Source organism: Electrona antarctica (genome assembly GCF_951216825.1).
Source record: "Electrona antarctica genome assembly, chromosome: 15".
NCBI lineage: Eukaryota > Metazoa > Chordata > Actinopteri > Myctophiformes > Myctophidae > Electrona > Electrona antarctica.
Genome location: NC_136796.1, coordinates 34268908 through 34285536, shown reverse-complemented (window position 1 = coordinate 34285536; position 16629 = coordinate 34268908). Strand labels below are relative to the sequence as shown.

The 16629-nt window shown below is 42.2% G+C and overlaps 1 protein-coding gene across 4 annotated transcripts in view; it reads right to left on the bottom strand.

Annotated features, from left to right (window-relative positions):
• Nucleotides 1-16629, bottom strand: part of osbpl10a (oxysterol binding protein-like 10a) — a 105509-nt gene that overhangs the window by 64921 nt on the left and 23959 nt on the right. For all 4 annotated transcript variants that reach the window (XM_079522255.1, XM_079522256.1, XM_079522257.1 and 1 more), the window contains exons 2-3: nt 12737-12912; nt 1210-1289 (exon numbers count right to left, since the gene is read on the bottom strand). In XM_079522255.1, coding sequence (XP_079378381.1) covers nt 1210-1289; nt 12737-12912 — 256 coding nt within the window. The remainder of the gene's footprint in view (nt 1-1209; nt 1290-12736; nt 12913-16629) is intronic.

The window sequence follows — 16629 nt, the reverse complement described above, 5'->3', positions numbered from 1 at the left end:
ACTATATCGTTACACCCCTAGTACTTACTAGTACTTAAACTAATTGAGATTAAATTGAGGTCAGAACAGGTCGGGCAGGAAATACAGAAGATTTTGTCAATAAATATTGTACCAGAACCGAAGTTCTTCCTGCTCGGTCTATATCCGGAGGGACACAAGATAAAGCGTAATGAACAAATGTTTATAGATATATGTCTTTTACAAGCTAAGAGAGTGATAGCATTGACCTGGAAGAGGCCAGACCAACCAAGTATTACACAGTGGTTCAGAGAATTGTCTTTATGTTTACCTTTGGAAAAGATTGCATACATTCTTAAGGACAAACAAGAAATGTTTCAGGAGGTGTGGGGCCGTTTTATAAGATACATAAAGAACAATAATTTGTCACATTTAATGGATGGAGCTGAAGAGGAGTAGTGCTGTTGTTGTTTTTTGTTTTGTTTTGTTGTTTTTGGTTATTGTTGTTTTGCTTTCTTTATATCAGTAATTGTCTTGTACTGTTCATTGTTGTTGTTTTTTTTGTATATTTGTATTGTCATTTGTGTGTAAAAAAGGAAAATAAATATATTGTTGAAAAAAAAATTGAGGTCAGAACAGTGAGAACACTTCATTATTGTAGGCTATAGGATAGGATTATGTTAAACGACCCACTTGTCATTTCAGTATTACCATTACATTTCTAGGAACAAACTTTGAATTAATATGGGGCTTCGGGCTGCCACCAATCTGTGGTTTGTTTGCAAATTGAAACCGCCACTGAAACGGATTCAGTTGCAATTCGGTTGCACCGATCACAGCTGAGTGGAAGAGGTTACTTTAGCGTGACCGTGTCTTCAAAATATTAGCAAGGCAAAGAACAACAAGCTCGAGTTGAGTGTATGAAACGTTGCAAATAATATGGTTTAAACATCTGAGCTGAAAGCCTACTGGAAACTTTAAGATGGCTAGAGTGAAGAAGACAGTGTCACTACAGCAGAACTGAAAACAAAAACAAAACGAGATCCGGTTAGGTCCAGTATGCAACTCACTGAACCTCACTTGGGTTTACACAAGCGTCACAATGGCATCTATAAACAGACAGAGAAACATGTATCTTCAGTGAAATGTCAAACACCTTCCTTCCTGAGTGAACCATTCCTGGCTGTGGCCAGTGTTTTGAACTGTCAACTCTGTGCGTGCGTGCGTGCGTGCGTGCGTGCGTGCACACACCTTGGCACTGCAGTCAGAGTGGCGTCTGGCGCAGGCTTGGAGTTGATTGATCCAAAACTGTTGTTCCTTGGCATCAGAGGCTGCAGGGACACACAATGCAACACAACACAATATAAGGAACCTTACATGATAAAAAAACAATGAGAAATACCACTACGGTATATTGATTGAAACCTTTATTTATTCTCGAAAGAGCAATTGAGGTTCACCCTCATTTTCAATGCTGCCGAGATTACATACATTTTATGAAACAGTTTAAGACATAAAACACAAATCAAAACTTCATGTAAGGAGAGACATCATTATAAAGACATTGAGACAAAACACAAGTTAAAAACAGTTACATATTGAGGTAGGGAGGTTCAAAAGCAGGTTATTAAATTGACCATAGGATATTGGGGTGTTCATTTTCAATGTTTGTTGTAAAGTGTTCCATGTGGTGGGGGCATTGAGGCAAAAAGCTGATTTACCTAATTCAGATTGTACGGATAACACTACTACTATATAACACTTCTATATCACTAGAGTACAACACTATTATTACATTACATCACATATCATAATATTGTCTGCGCGTGCGTGTGTTCTTAATGTGAAGCACATTGAGTCTACCACCTACTAAATGTGCCATACAAATAAACTGACTTGACAACCTGACAGACATGCCTATGGCATGTCTGATTTGATATCCACATGCAGCGTGCATGAGCGCACGCAAGAGCACGCGCACACGCACGCACACACTGTAACACACACACACGCACGCACACACTGTAACACACACACACACTGTAACACACACACACACACACACACACACACACACACACACACACACACACACACACACACACACACACACACACACACACACACACACACACACACACACACACACACACACACACACACACACACACACACACACACACACACACACACACACACATTAGTCTGCCAAGCAAGAGGACTGACAGAGAACTGTAGTTTAACCAGACATAGACCAGGGCTGCTTGCTCCAGGCAACACTATCCATTCCATCCATTTCTCTGATTGATGATGAGCTCAGAAGGTTTTCGCCAACAGCTCTGATATCACGGAAGGTCAAGTCAGGCCGAGACGTCAGCCGACATAAATATGTACAGTTAAGTCAAGGGCTGCCGGAGGCAATGAAATGCCCTGATCTATAAAGCTGCTTTACTGCATCCTAAATCACCGTTTTAGTTGGCCTTTAACGTTTCAGTCAATGGCACGAGCCTGCGTTAGATCTCCGTCCATTATGAAACCGATTATACCAGACAGCATTGTGGTACATTTTCTAAACTTATTTTCAAGATTGGCCACTTAAGGACTGCCTGAGGCCTCAGCCGCCTCGCAGAGTTACACAGATCCAGCAACACATGAGACCCCGTCTCCATGGAAACTCATAAGAGAGAAGTGAAGTGACATAATTCTTATTAATTAGGAACTGAATATAACATTGTCCTCAAGTGCCTGAAGGCAATATTGCTACAAGAAAAACGACACAGGGATTGAACGCTTAATCATTTCCGGGAGGAGGTACATTTGTATCTATTCCATCATGTTATTTAGACTAGAGATAGGACTTACGTCACCATAGGGTGGAAATATTCATACTTGTCACGTTGCCCACAGCTACAGTACAGCACCAGTGTGAACTTATATATATAAAAGCTTATATAAAAATCTTGAGAGAAGGAAATTCACAGAAAATGAGACATATTCAGTGAAAAGTCTTTGATGAGTGCGGTGCACACGCTGTGCTCAACCACCGAGGAAGGCTGCTTTTGTCTCTGAGGGGAGCAGGTGTCGGGGAGGTATTCATACAGGAACACCTGTACCCAGCTGTCATTTGCAAAGACCCCCTGCCTGGATTCACACTCCTTCAACATCCCTATTATACGTTTTGTATAGTATCTCTGTTCCTCTGTGGTACTCAAATGGTAAGCCGTTTACGAGAGGGGGTTGACTAGAAGTTTCCATGCAAGAGACAAGCATAAGTATTGTCATGTTCCAGAATGAAGAAGCCTACTTGTATAACGCTCATTTAAAAAGGAAACCAAAGGGGCTGCAAAATTGATGGACATAATTAAAGTGGTTAACCAATTAAAATTGACACGGATCCACCCCAACTGAAATTATCTGACAATACCCGAGGGTTCACATCCATGATTTATTATGGTCAATTGCAGACCAAGGACCAGAAGGCTATTATATCTCCACACAGGCCTAAAAACGCCTTGGGATCCCCCACGAGGAAGTTGCTAATGTTGCTCTGGATAGGGAAGACTGGAAAACTCTATTGGAACTGTTACCCCCCCGCGACCCGATTCTGGATAAGCGGTTGAAGATGGATGGGTCCAGGTCGGTTCAGATTATATTACCTTGTTTCCCAGGTCTGTTGATCATTATGCATAACGTGAATGGATCCACAAAGACTGATGATCAGGAGAGAACAGCACGTAGTGCTGTTAACTTGTATGTGATGAATAAGTGTGGTCGCCGCAGTCACTTACATAGGCCCCTCCCACTAATATTGTCAGCCAGTTACAATGTCACGTGACTCCTTGACTCTCTTGAAAAGTAATTTGAAATTTTCTATAACGCTTGAATAGTTTGGTCTTCTGCCCCTGCAAGGGAATTTATGTCTTTATAAACGATTGTAAAACATAGATTGGTTACGTAACCAACAACAGCCAATTAGCTACTACAAATGTTATGCAAAGCTCGGCCAATCACAGCGGAAGTTAGGTAGGTTACTCCTGAAGAATAATAAAGTGTGACAATAACTATAGTCTGGCAACCGCACTAATAATAATCACACTTGTGTGAAGTGAGGGGCGCTCTCATCATCATACATCATCATACAGCACATTCTGTGCTCAGCCAATCAAATAATTTCCGTGGTACACACTCACACAGACACACAAAGCTGGGCAACAAACTGTGTGTCTGGCAAAAATTCTGGGAAATTGCAAGTGTAATTGCTAAGTACAGTATGATGATGATGTATTGACCCACATGACATCACAAGGGGCAGAATAATAAAACTAAAACGTTTTGGGATTGCTTTATAATCCAACTAGTAAATGTGGTTGCACACTGGACGCGTTTTTTGGAAAACCGATGGAGAAACACCGCTGAAAATCCGAAAAACGCGCTGAGTGTGCAGGGACCTTAAGGGTTGGTTCTGTATAATATCTCTCAACAAATCAAATCTCTGAACGAATGCAATGGGTCCATTAGGGTTTAGGTCAGCCATGTTGGTCCTGTTAAGACCTCTCTGATGCAGGGAGAGAATCTTCATGTAAAAACACTTCATCATAATATTTATGAACATGGGGAGCATGCCAATAAGCTGTGCCATCAAGTAACACAGTGGGCAGGTTTTATCTCCGCAATAAAAGATGGGGGGGAAGGTAGTGTAATATTGTTATAGACAAAAGGGCCATTCAAATTACATCTTGGACAGGTGTATTTAATACCTTTTCATACAAGGTTATTGATCCTAAGCCACTGATTGCATTGTATGGTGTAGTCCTACAGGAGTCACCAATAACAACTCCAAGCCGACGCATTTACTACGTAATGTAGACCTTTATTAATCCCACAGGGTAAATTCGGTACCATTCACGAGATATCTCGAGCTTTACCACAGTGTGCCAAACACAAGAAACACGAGATTCTATTTTTTTGTCATTTTTATTTTTTTAATCTGACGTGCATGTGATGTACACGCGGACGCGGGTAGTGGGTACACTTAACACCCTGAGCGTCATAAACGACATAAAAGGACGGAACTTTATTAATATCATAACAGAGCGCATCGCTCCACAGGCTGGGAGCGCCTGTTGGGCAACATTCGATGTCATTTCCGGTTGGGACGTCATCCAAAATGTTCAGCCCCCATTTTAGTGGATGAGACCGAAAATCTTAAAACGTGAATAACTCTCGATCTAAATCAATCCGTCAAATTCTAATCAAAGATTATGTTTTTGACGGCTCATCGCGGTCCCGTCGCTAGTCGTGTTAGAATTAATCATACCTCCCGTCGATCACCTAGGGGTGTTTTGGCTACATCTAGATACTTCAGCTACATCCGAGATGGCGCCTGGTGCATCGCTAAATGTGCTCCGTTGCTGCAAATCGCTGGGCGCTCAGATTTAATGGTCATAAATACCCCCGGGCGTTCGTGGTGTTAATTATTCTTTTATTTCTTCCCCAACCCCTGGCCCCTGCGCGGCTCTGCCCCCTACAGGGCTGGCATGGATTGTGTTTTAACTTTCAAACACCACTGGGTTGGTAAACGATAGAAATAAAGACATTTCTTGGGTCAACTATTCCTTAAAGGTTCCATGACATCAAATTCCTTTCATCATTTTTTTTTAAATATATTTTCTAAGCTCAATTACACCCCCCAAAAGACCTGAACTTTGAACATTCAGTGGATTCTGTGGTCTGTAGTTTTCTGAATAATTAGGCTCAGAAACGTGCTGTGAATGCCCCCTGGACTTTTATGTCATAGTCCATTATATCCGGCCCCCTCCCCACCCGCCCCTGTACTTCTACCCATGGGGGGAGAGGTGATGATTGACAGGCAAAATCCCTAGGCAATCTTTTTTTTGCCATGGCTAACTGAAGTGGATTGTTTGAAGAAACACGATAAAGGCGTTTATGTTTTGTAAAAGCCCCTTTAATCCATAAAGACCTTAGAACATATTCTACAAATGTCTTCTAAATCATGACGTTTTCTGAAAAAAGCCTGTGTTTCTATGTCAGTGGTTCTCAAACTATTTCATGTCAAGGACCCCAACAAATATATGTAATTGGCCGCCGACCCCATCTGAAAATATTTTGTACCAGTGTCCTCCTAGAGGTATTCAAAGATTTTCGCCACATTTTCATTTTCACAAAAAAATAGCAGAGCTACAAGCTCGTACTGTAGATCTGCTATTTTTCAACAGGTAAAATTTAAAATAATGGTTAAAGTGGTTAAAAGCTATAAGGTGACACAGACGCGTCCTCAGGTCTAATAGCTACTATACAGTACACGTACCTCACATACAGTAATAATTACTATCCCTATTCTAGGTCTGTCAGTAGGCGAACAGTTAGCGGAAATAGGTAAACATTCAGCGTATTTTCTATGACGAGATTTGGTCTCGAGAGAAAGAACGGGTAGGCCAAGGATGAACCCCTGGTGGACTCAAGTCAAGGAAGTACGTATGATATTCTATCACAAGACGACACAGACTCGGAATGCCTCTGTCGCAATTAAAAGGTATAAATGAGAAAGTACTAACGAGGGCCTGTTCTGCATCTGTCCATTCACCAGTAGATAAGACTCCCTTTAAAGGACCACTTCACCACTTTTCAACATCTCTTCATATAATTGGTCCTCACTAATGTTCATGATAAAACACCACCATTTTTTCCTACTCAGTCCGTGTCTCATAGGAGGGCTTTGGGCAGTTCGGACACCCGTCCACCAGTGACATCATCATTAGGCAGATTTTTTTTTTTTTTTAAGATTTGTTTTAAAATGTATTTAGATTTGTATTATCGTGAGAACGATGGCTTCAACTTTTGCATTGCAACTTTTCAGGAAAAGAAAGCCTGCCGTTTCTATTAGCTTGGATTCACCATCGATGATGTCACTGGTGGACGAGTTTCTGAACTGCCCACAGCCTTCCTATGAGACACAGACTGAGTAGGAAAAAGATGGTGGTATTTTATCATGAACATTAGTTTGGACCAATTATAGGAAGAGAAGTTGAAAAGTGGTGAAGTGGTCCTTTAATGGTCGCTGATTTGCATTTAAATGCCAAAAACGAATTCTACTAGGAGGTTCTTGGATGGTGGCTGAATGCTATACAAAGGGAGAGAAAGAGAATAGGACAGAGAGAGAGAGACATAACTACTACCACTTAATTACTAGTTAATTGTAGTACCACCATCATCAGCACATAATCACACTGCTGTTGATTACAGTGATGAGACCATCTACAATTTACAGTTTAGGCATTTAGAAGACGATCTTGTCCAGAACGACTCACAAGATCACAAAAAAAAACACACCTGTGTGAAGTGAGGGGCGCTCTTATCATACAGCATCATAGATCATCCCATTCTGGCCAATCACAATTGGCGTCCTCACTTTTCCGTCTTCCCTTTCCTGCCCTCACTTTTATCTAGCAAAGTACATCTTCAATGTACTTTGCTCAGCCAATCACATCATCGCTATGGGGTGAACAGCCAATCACAAGCCAATGTTTGTGTTTACACAAACCCGGAAAGCTGGGCATAGCTAGGAGGCCCTCAAAAATGGCACGGTAACACTAGTCAACAAACAACTGAGTAAATGGTCACATAATTATAGTGCAAAAAGAACAAGGTAGTGCTGCAAAGAGAACAAGGTAGTGTTTTAAGGAAAGAAATAACAGGTAAACATCAAACCTACAGTAGCATCTGTCTACACAACATGCTATATAACTAACATTCTTAGCATTTCTGGAAAAGAAAATAAATTCTAAAATATAGCTGCAAGCAGCGATACAGGTGGTAAGGAATGCACTAAGCAATAAGAAAAAACTATATGCAATAAGAGCAATGTGGAGCAGAAGCTGTTGTGCGGACCTCCCTTCCTTCTTCACTGTATAAACCTTTAGTCCAGCTCAGCACCAGCGAGGTGCTCAACCCTCTTGTTTTTAAACTTGAATTAAGGCGACTTGATTGATTGACATAAAAAATTGCCTGTTTAACAGTAGAGGGTCCCTCTACTGTACCCTCTACTGTACTGTACTGGCACACCCGAAATCATCATATATACAGTTAATACTGTATGTGCGTGTGTGTTTGTGTGTGTGTTAGGTTGCGCACAGGTGGTGAAAAACAACCATGCTGTTCGTGCTCAGACCCAGCCAGCCACCCAGACACCCACCCAGCCACCCACCCACACACACACACACATAGCTCCGTAAGGGAGTGGTTGCACCACTCAAAAACCACACCTGTGTGAAGTGAGGGGCAATAATATATTAAAGTCTAACTCATGTTGATTAGGTGATGTAATGGTGATGTAAAACAAACGGTGCAAACACAAACATTAAACGCCATTAACAATAAAGAGACAATATGACGTAAATGGCACATTATGACGTACATTTTTCCTTCATTGTCAATGGCGTTTACAAAACAAACATTGAACTAAAGACAAACATTAAACCTGTCTATAGGAGGGGCTAGCACCCCTCAAAGAAAAAGAGGGGGGAAGAAAGTCTGGGCAACCCATTATAGAGCACTGAAGTCTGACGTCAATATCGGTAGAGGGCAAGTCCACAGGTTCATGTACTGTACTTTTTATTACTTACTTTTTTATTGTAAACCCCATAGGGGGATTTTAGATCGTCTCATATAAGAACTGTTTGAAGAAAGAAAAAATCATCCTGGCCGTTTCATTCATATGTTTGATGAAGAATCAACTGACTGAGCGAAAACGCTAATGTTACTGCTGCCAAATTAGTTACATTTTCGCTAGAAACAGACTGTATCCAATATGACTGACTGACTGACTGTCTTAAACGATACAGAGACACCTCCCCGACAATATCGCCAAGACAATTATTTTTTTTTAATAATTTTTATCCCACGATTTTGTAACCCATTTTTCACCCCTGTGTCAATTATCTAATGTGAGCCCTCTACCATATTGCAGACTTTCTTAAAAAAGGCAAGAACTACGATAAACGTCGGAAGAAGAATTATAAATATCTGCATAGTTACAATAGTATAACTACAGTAGCATACTGTATATCAAAATAGGCGACAAGAAGTGATACAAGAGCAGAGAAGTGCCAGGTGGGGAGGTGGGGTCTGAAGAGGTGAGTTTTCAGTCTGCAGCGGAAAATGGGCAGTGAGTCTGCCAGAAGCAGACAGAAGCAGTTATTGGTCCTGGTTTTGATACGCATCAGAATCAATGCATGTACCACTACCAGCCAGGGAAATCTAATGAATTTAAGGAGATACAATATGATACAGAACAAAACTAGTTTCACTGTTGCACCCATAGAGTATATATATAATAGAGACTGAACTGGCGCGAAGCTCCGCCCCCCCAGCTATTCATGTCAGTGGAAGTTGCTCAGTGGCGTTTTGAAGCACCCGGAAGACTGCCGGAAGTCCCTCCCAGGACCTCAACTTTGAGGTCCTGAGTGACGTAGGGCAACCGAGCGCTCAACGTTAAAGCCCAGCTGCACGGGGTTTCCCGGTCATGAATCCACGGGTCCGCCTGTAGTCCCTCCTCCTACCACTAGGACCCAGAGCTTCAACGTTGGAAAGTCTGCCTGCCCCCTTGGTTGCACCTCTGGAGAATCAGTTGACTACAGGAACCGCAATGCAGCTGGCTGCTTAATACAATGGGCTCCCAAACCATAGCCTCTGGCTACCACCCCCCCAGTCCGTACTGTAAAATGGCTTAAAAACAACATTACAAAATAGCAGCTTGAAAATGTTCATTAATCTTTGAAAATACTTATATAATGACCCCAGATAGAGGTTAGACTGGCACCATAATATTATGAATTGATTTTGGCACAATATTAAATTGAACTGAAATATATATACAGTATATATATATATATATATATATATATATATATATATGCACATTATTTATGATGCCACGACCCTCGTGGCCCCTCGCGGCACCCCCTTTAAAACCTGTGGCTTAATAATAATCATTATCTTTTTGGACAGGCAGGATTTAATTCTTCAGACGCATGGAGGTTGGCATCCTAATCAGTGTGTGCGAAAATAACTTGACCTCCATCGACACATGACTACTTTCAGCAAGGTGTAGAATGATGAACAGTTTCATCCCATGTCTAATCATTCAAGCATGATTTAAATCCTCTCGTCCCTCTCCCCCTCTCTCTGCTCTTCTCTTCTCTTGACCAACAGTAAATACAAGGCCAACCATTTCTACTGCACCAGGTAATAATACAATTCTGCAGTTGTATTTTTGAGCTTTTGATCCCACACGTCTCAATATTTTCCATTGACAATGAAAGGAGAAATTAGGTCAAATGTCCGCCAAATATGATGTAAATTTGTGGCAGCAGGCAACAGGCATTCTGATTGGCCATTATGAGATGATGCATGATGATATACTCAGTCAATGTTCAGCAGGCTGGATCCACCTCAGCTTCACAACTGTCCCCGGTCAAAACGGAGATGAATAGTGATTTTTAGATCCACAGTTTCACGCAGAAACAAATAACTATGAGTCACGATCACAGTCTACAAATCTCAAGGCAGCTTCTGAATCACAGAAATGTAACACAGTGAGTATAAGCTACTGGTGGTCTGAACTTTGAAGGGGTGGAGAAAAAAAAGCTCAGTGGTGGAAAGTAACTAAGTACAGTAAGTACTGTACTTAAGTATGATTTCCAGGTACTTTTACTTTACTGGAGTATTTCAAATTTTCTGTACATTTACTTCTACTCCACTACATTTCAGAGGCAAATATTGTACTTTTACGCCACCACAAGCATATTTAAACTTTGGCAATTTGCATACAAAATATATATTTTAAATACATTTTACACATAATATGATAACTTGTGAAACGGGACATTCGGCATAATGAGTACTTTTGGTACTTGATTTGGTACCTAATGAGCTTTTGCACTTTTGCTCTAGTAAATTTTGATTACGGGACTTTTACTTGTAACAGTATTTCTTTCTACATTGCAGGATTGATACTTTTAAGTAAAACATGTGAGTCAGCTACTTTTTCCACCACTGCTAGGAAGACTGAAGTAAATTGATTCTTGAGTTTTGTTTGGTGTCCAAAACCATTGTCAAAGTTGGTGAGTGCAACCATACCATACTTTTTCCACAACTGAAAAAGCTGCTTTTCAGACAGTATCAACACTGAGGTAAACTGGATACCGACCGCCACTTGAACATTGAACTTTTATCTTTCCCCACGAGGAAGGCCTTTCTAGGGGTCACCATGGTAACCAAATAACCAATGTCAAATCTGAGCCTACCTACTAATCTAAATAACCGACCCACGTGAAGGGGCTTTGTTCCACCCCTGTGCTGTTTGAGAAATACTCCACTTCCAGAATCTCCACAAGTGAGAAAGGTTTAATTTTTTCTTTCTTAACAAACAAAGTTTGGAAAGAGCTGGGTTTTTGCATGCACCAACTACCTCAATAGGACTCCAGGACACTTAGAAGTTCTTTGACTTGCTCCCGTCAGTAACAAGTCATACCTCTCCAGTGAACTGTGCAAATCCTCCCCTGTGCCTAGAGGCTATGCCTCCCACCTCCATCTCTGCGCGATTATTTTCTTTCCTCTTAGCTCATGTACACGGATGGCTGAGTTATTCATGGAATATAGGCCACGTTATTCTGATATCCTGCTTTGGGAGTGTAAGTGTAAGGGACATTCCAGAGACTCAAGCTGGTTCAAGGAACCTTTCTTGCCTCAGTGAATACAGGTCAGTGGCAGTGCCAAGGTGCAGTAGGCCTGTAGCACAGTGACCAGCTCCAGTCTAACGGCCTGGGACCAGCTCTTACAAATGACTTCCCATTTTAGTAACCCTGTAATAGCCTTGTACAATTTTGGACACAAAATAGGTCATCTGTAATCATGATGAACCTGTAGGCCTACTGTACATTCTATTTCTAAACCACTCGCAAACCACTCGACCCGACCGATCGCCTGACCGTGCACATTTCTTGCTGCCAGGAGGCCATGGAAGTATCTCCCTGAATCTTTTATTCCACGATAAAAAAAACATAAACGTTTTAAAACATCTATTTTATAATGGAAGTCAATGGCGGCCAAAACTTGCCCAAATACAGAGACAACTGACCTACTGTAGGTCATAGTACTGTAATAGACTGTCCACATGAAGTCTGAGATCCATGGAAGCTACACCAATATAATTGGACCCCCATCTTGTGGATCAAGAGTCATCGTGGGCTGGAACCAGTAAATTCACACATTTCAGCGGTTCATTCAGACCCAGCAGTGTTTGTATCCGCACAAATAGATTCACAGCACAGGGAAAACATTAATCTGCCGTTGTAATGAAAGCAAGAATCTGACTCAACCAACTGTGACTCACATAATCTTCCACAATGCTCCAAGAATCAATGACACAATCCCAGAGTGTTAATGTACCTTTGAAAGGGTATATTTTTAGACTTTCAGTAACACAGGCTTTTCCACACACACACGCACGCACGCACGTGATTCGTTCTAGTAATCCATTTTCCATAAAGAGGTGAGAGTGCTGTTTAAGCTGCTTTTGGGATTACTGTGCTACTGCAACCAAAACAGCCAATAATCAGCAGCAGTGCGTAATAATAACTGCAGTGTTTACAGTACACACATGGTTATCCTTGTATTTGGTCCATCTGTGACGCGTTATGTTCAGCATGTGTTGCTCGGTTGCCAAATAAGGGCAGTCGAGGCCATCATGAGGTCATACCTCTGAGTTTGTACAGCTCTCCGTTGACAGAGTTTACGACAAACATGTGCGGAGCCTCGTCGCTCTGGGTTACTGAGGCACCAATCAGGGGCAGGGAACCGCGGGGCTTCTGGCTCTTTCCCTGCTCATTGACAAAATACTGCAACTGTCCCAGTTCTGGATCTAAAACAAAGTATCTGCAGAGAAGGGGGGAGGGGGACAAAGCAAGACATGGAGAGAGGGATAGAGAGAGAGAGAGAGAGAGAGAGAGAGAGAGAGAGAGAGAGATGAGGGGGATAGAGGATAGAAGAGAATGAAGGGAAGAGAGAGAAAGGGAAACAGAAGAAGGTATGGCAGAAGAGAGGAAAAACAGCATTAATGTCATCATTTTGTTTTATGTTCTCATCATCATGTTCACTGATGAAACTTTCTTATATTACTGTTGCTGTAATTGCATAACCTTTCCAGACTGTGCATTTCTGTGTGAAAGAACATGAGAGAGGAAGGTGGGTGAACGAATAATTTGACTCTGAGAAAGGTAATGAGAGAGCTTCATCAGGAATATATATATGGCACACTTAAATGTCTTCCATCCCGTGCAAAGAGGCAATGTGTGGGATGTGTTAACCTTCATTAACGCCGTCAACGCGGAAAGTCCCCTTCCAAACCACTCTCGGCTTGCACTTCATATATATATCACCCTCTCTGAGGCTCATTTCCTGATCAGTCAAGGTGGCGATCAGCGTGGCCATCTTGTGCAGAACACGCAGCGTGAAAATTAAACCCTGTTCTGTTGTGCTGTGTCATTATTGAAGCACATTCAATTACTGAACCCAATTGAATTCCTGCGCCTCTCACGTCCTGCTCTGCAATACAAAGACACGGTCGTAAATATAACTGCATGCATTGCACCCATGCAAGCACGTTCACATTGGCTCTCTAAACTTTACAGTGCCAATGTGCAATGATTCTAAACTGAAGCATACTGTAGGGCTTCAATAGGCAGTCCAAGTATATGCAACACAATGTTATACTGTACAATATATTTTATGAAGTGGTGTTAGGCCTTGGGCTTGGCCGTATCCTATATGGTTCAGTTAGTTTAGTTGTGGATGGTATCATTACCTACACAGACATCATAGGATTCTGGACGTCACGTGCCTATGTTTTATTTCTTTTTGTTCATCTCTCCTCCTGTTTTTCTCTCCTCCTGAAGCACCATTCTAGGGATTTCGACATGTGAAAGATCAATGCCCTTTTCCATGTGTGATGAGAGAGGCTTCAGTATTGACCCAGTCAGTGGTTACATGGCTGAATAATTATACCTCAGACACCAGAAAAAGTCCATCCGTACGCGTTTCACTGATTACAACTTCCTCAATCCTCCCTGTGTCTGATTCGAGAAGAACAATGCATATCAGGGATGTCGCTGACCATTTGGTTGCCATACACAATACGCATGTTTGTGCTGCCACCTCCCCCCCGGGCGAGAGCGCCACATTTCCTCATACAGATCGGCTACTTTCGCCGTTTGCGAGGACGCACTGTACATTGAAAAATGAGGTTGTGCTTCAATTATTATTACTCTTAATGATAGCGATACTACAACATGCAGATCCCAAGAGCGGAGGGCCAAACAAGACCCTAGATTTCATTTGGGTTTTGGTACTCTATTCTTTCTTAAACCATTAAGAGTATCTGTTTAATCTAACTTTTGTATCTGCTAGACCCCGGGGCCATTTTTCGACCCTATCCGTCTGTTTGTTTGTTTGTCTGTCTGTGAACAGCTAATCTCCGGCAACGCTGGACCGCTCGGCGTGAAATGTTGTACCCACACTGACCAAGGCCAAGGAAGAACCTCCCCACCCCACACACAAATACACAATATCTGCAGCAATCATGTGATCAAGATGTATCAGTCAGATTTTTCAGATTTCATTCCGATTAGCTACTATTTTGTTTGTGATGCAAGCTTTGCATGCACACTCCTAGTAGGTCAAGGTAGAACCGACACCCCCAATTTTTCCAAATCGGCCTCATGATGGTGCTATAACAGGTCACGTTGAACCACACAATCCCATTTTATAACATTTGCGGGCAGGGCCCGTTTAGCAACTACAGCCACAAATTATGAACTGATGTAATCTGCCCCAGAATCCCCGATGTGTATATGTACCTCTAGGTTCATAGGTTCAGTATTATTAATACATAGTGCACCCCCCCCCCATCCAGTAATTACACTGGCCCAGGGTGAAGCATGAGGAAAGAGAAAGAAGAAACAAGAAGACTAAACTAGGACAACAAGAACACTGTCAGCCAGTCACAACATTAGGGAGTACTAGAACATATTACTAACCAAACACACACAAACCACATAAACAACACAAGACAACAAGTGAACCTAGCAGTCCTCTACATTACAGTGAAGAGCAGGGATGCACCAAATATTCGGTCACGGAAACTATTCGGCCGGATAGTGGCAAAAAATGCATATTCGGTATTCGGTTCGGTTGATTTTAGAGCCAAAACCGAATAGTCAAAGAACCAGGGTTGGGTTACCTTTTGTAACCTACCTTTTTGCTGTGATGACGTGATCAAAATGTAATCATGTCTTTTGCCATTATCATGTAGCTCTACAAACATTTTCTCCTGTTTCCTGAATCCTATATTCAGTTTCGGCGCATCAGTAGTGAAAAGGTTACCCACCTTTTAGCATGCTTTAAAAAGTGCCTAAGGTTGCGGCAGATTTAATACTCAAGGGGAGTTTGTTCCACAACTTCGGTGCCAACACAAAAAAGGCACAGTCGCCCGTCCTTGTGTTAGACCGGCGTGGACTGGAGACTTCAAATACAACTACAGACTGTCAGATCTGAGTGACCAGGAGCTGGAAGATTGGTCCTAACGTTTCACAACATAGGTGCAGGTGCAAGACCGTAAAGGACTTTGAACACAAACAGAAGAATCTTAAATGTCACTCTATGCTTCACTGGGAGCCAATGGAGAGAGACAAGGACAGGTGAGATGTGCAGCTCTCTTAACTTGGTGCCTGTCACAAGGCTGGCAGCAGCGTTTTGGATTAGCAGACGCTTGAGAGTCCCACCAGCAAGTCCAGCAGCATAGTGGACGTTGCAGGAGTAGTCCATTCAAAACAACGCAGAGCCAAAAGGAATTTTACTTCCACCCATAGGGGGCACCACAAATATCACTGTCCCAAAACGTGATTCTTACCAACCAAATTAGGCAAAAACGGTCTCCGTGTGTCTGTATGCCTGTACGCATGTAATCCACGTAACTCGAGAACCGTTCGCCTCACCGACTTCAAATTCGACACATGCGTTCCACACCCCTACAGGGAGTGCAGTACCCGGTGTACAATCTGTCGGATAGCCGGTTGTCCAGAACCAGCACAAAAGCCTCTGCCAGGGCTCTGGACCTAATAAACCCTATGTCGCCATCACACTGATGTTCTGACATGTACATATACTCCATACTTTGGACATGCCTGACAAATAACTCCATATATGGGCATAAAAGGGAACATTATAACTGGGTGGGGCATGTATTTCCAACCTGCATCGTTCCAAGTAGGCCAGTGCCCGACGGGCACCGCTCTAGTATCTTTAATGCAACATCGCACCTCCAAAACTGCTTTAAAATTTCCTTGTGTACTAGCGGCTGCATCCAACGACTTACAGAGGGTAAGCCTGGGTTGGCAAACCAACCTGGCTGAGACCTGTGTTCAGTGGAGCGTGCTCTTCTAAACCCCAAATCAAAAACCAATGAACAAAATATGAAAAAGGAGGCTCACATCTCAAATATCAGGTCAAGGAGGACTAATTCTCACATTTCCGGCTCTCTGCGAAAATGCACAAGCATTTTCTAACTGAGCCAAATAAAGAGAAATGTGAGTATTT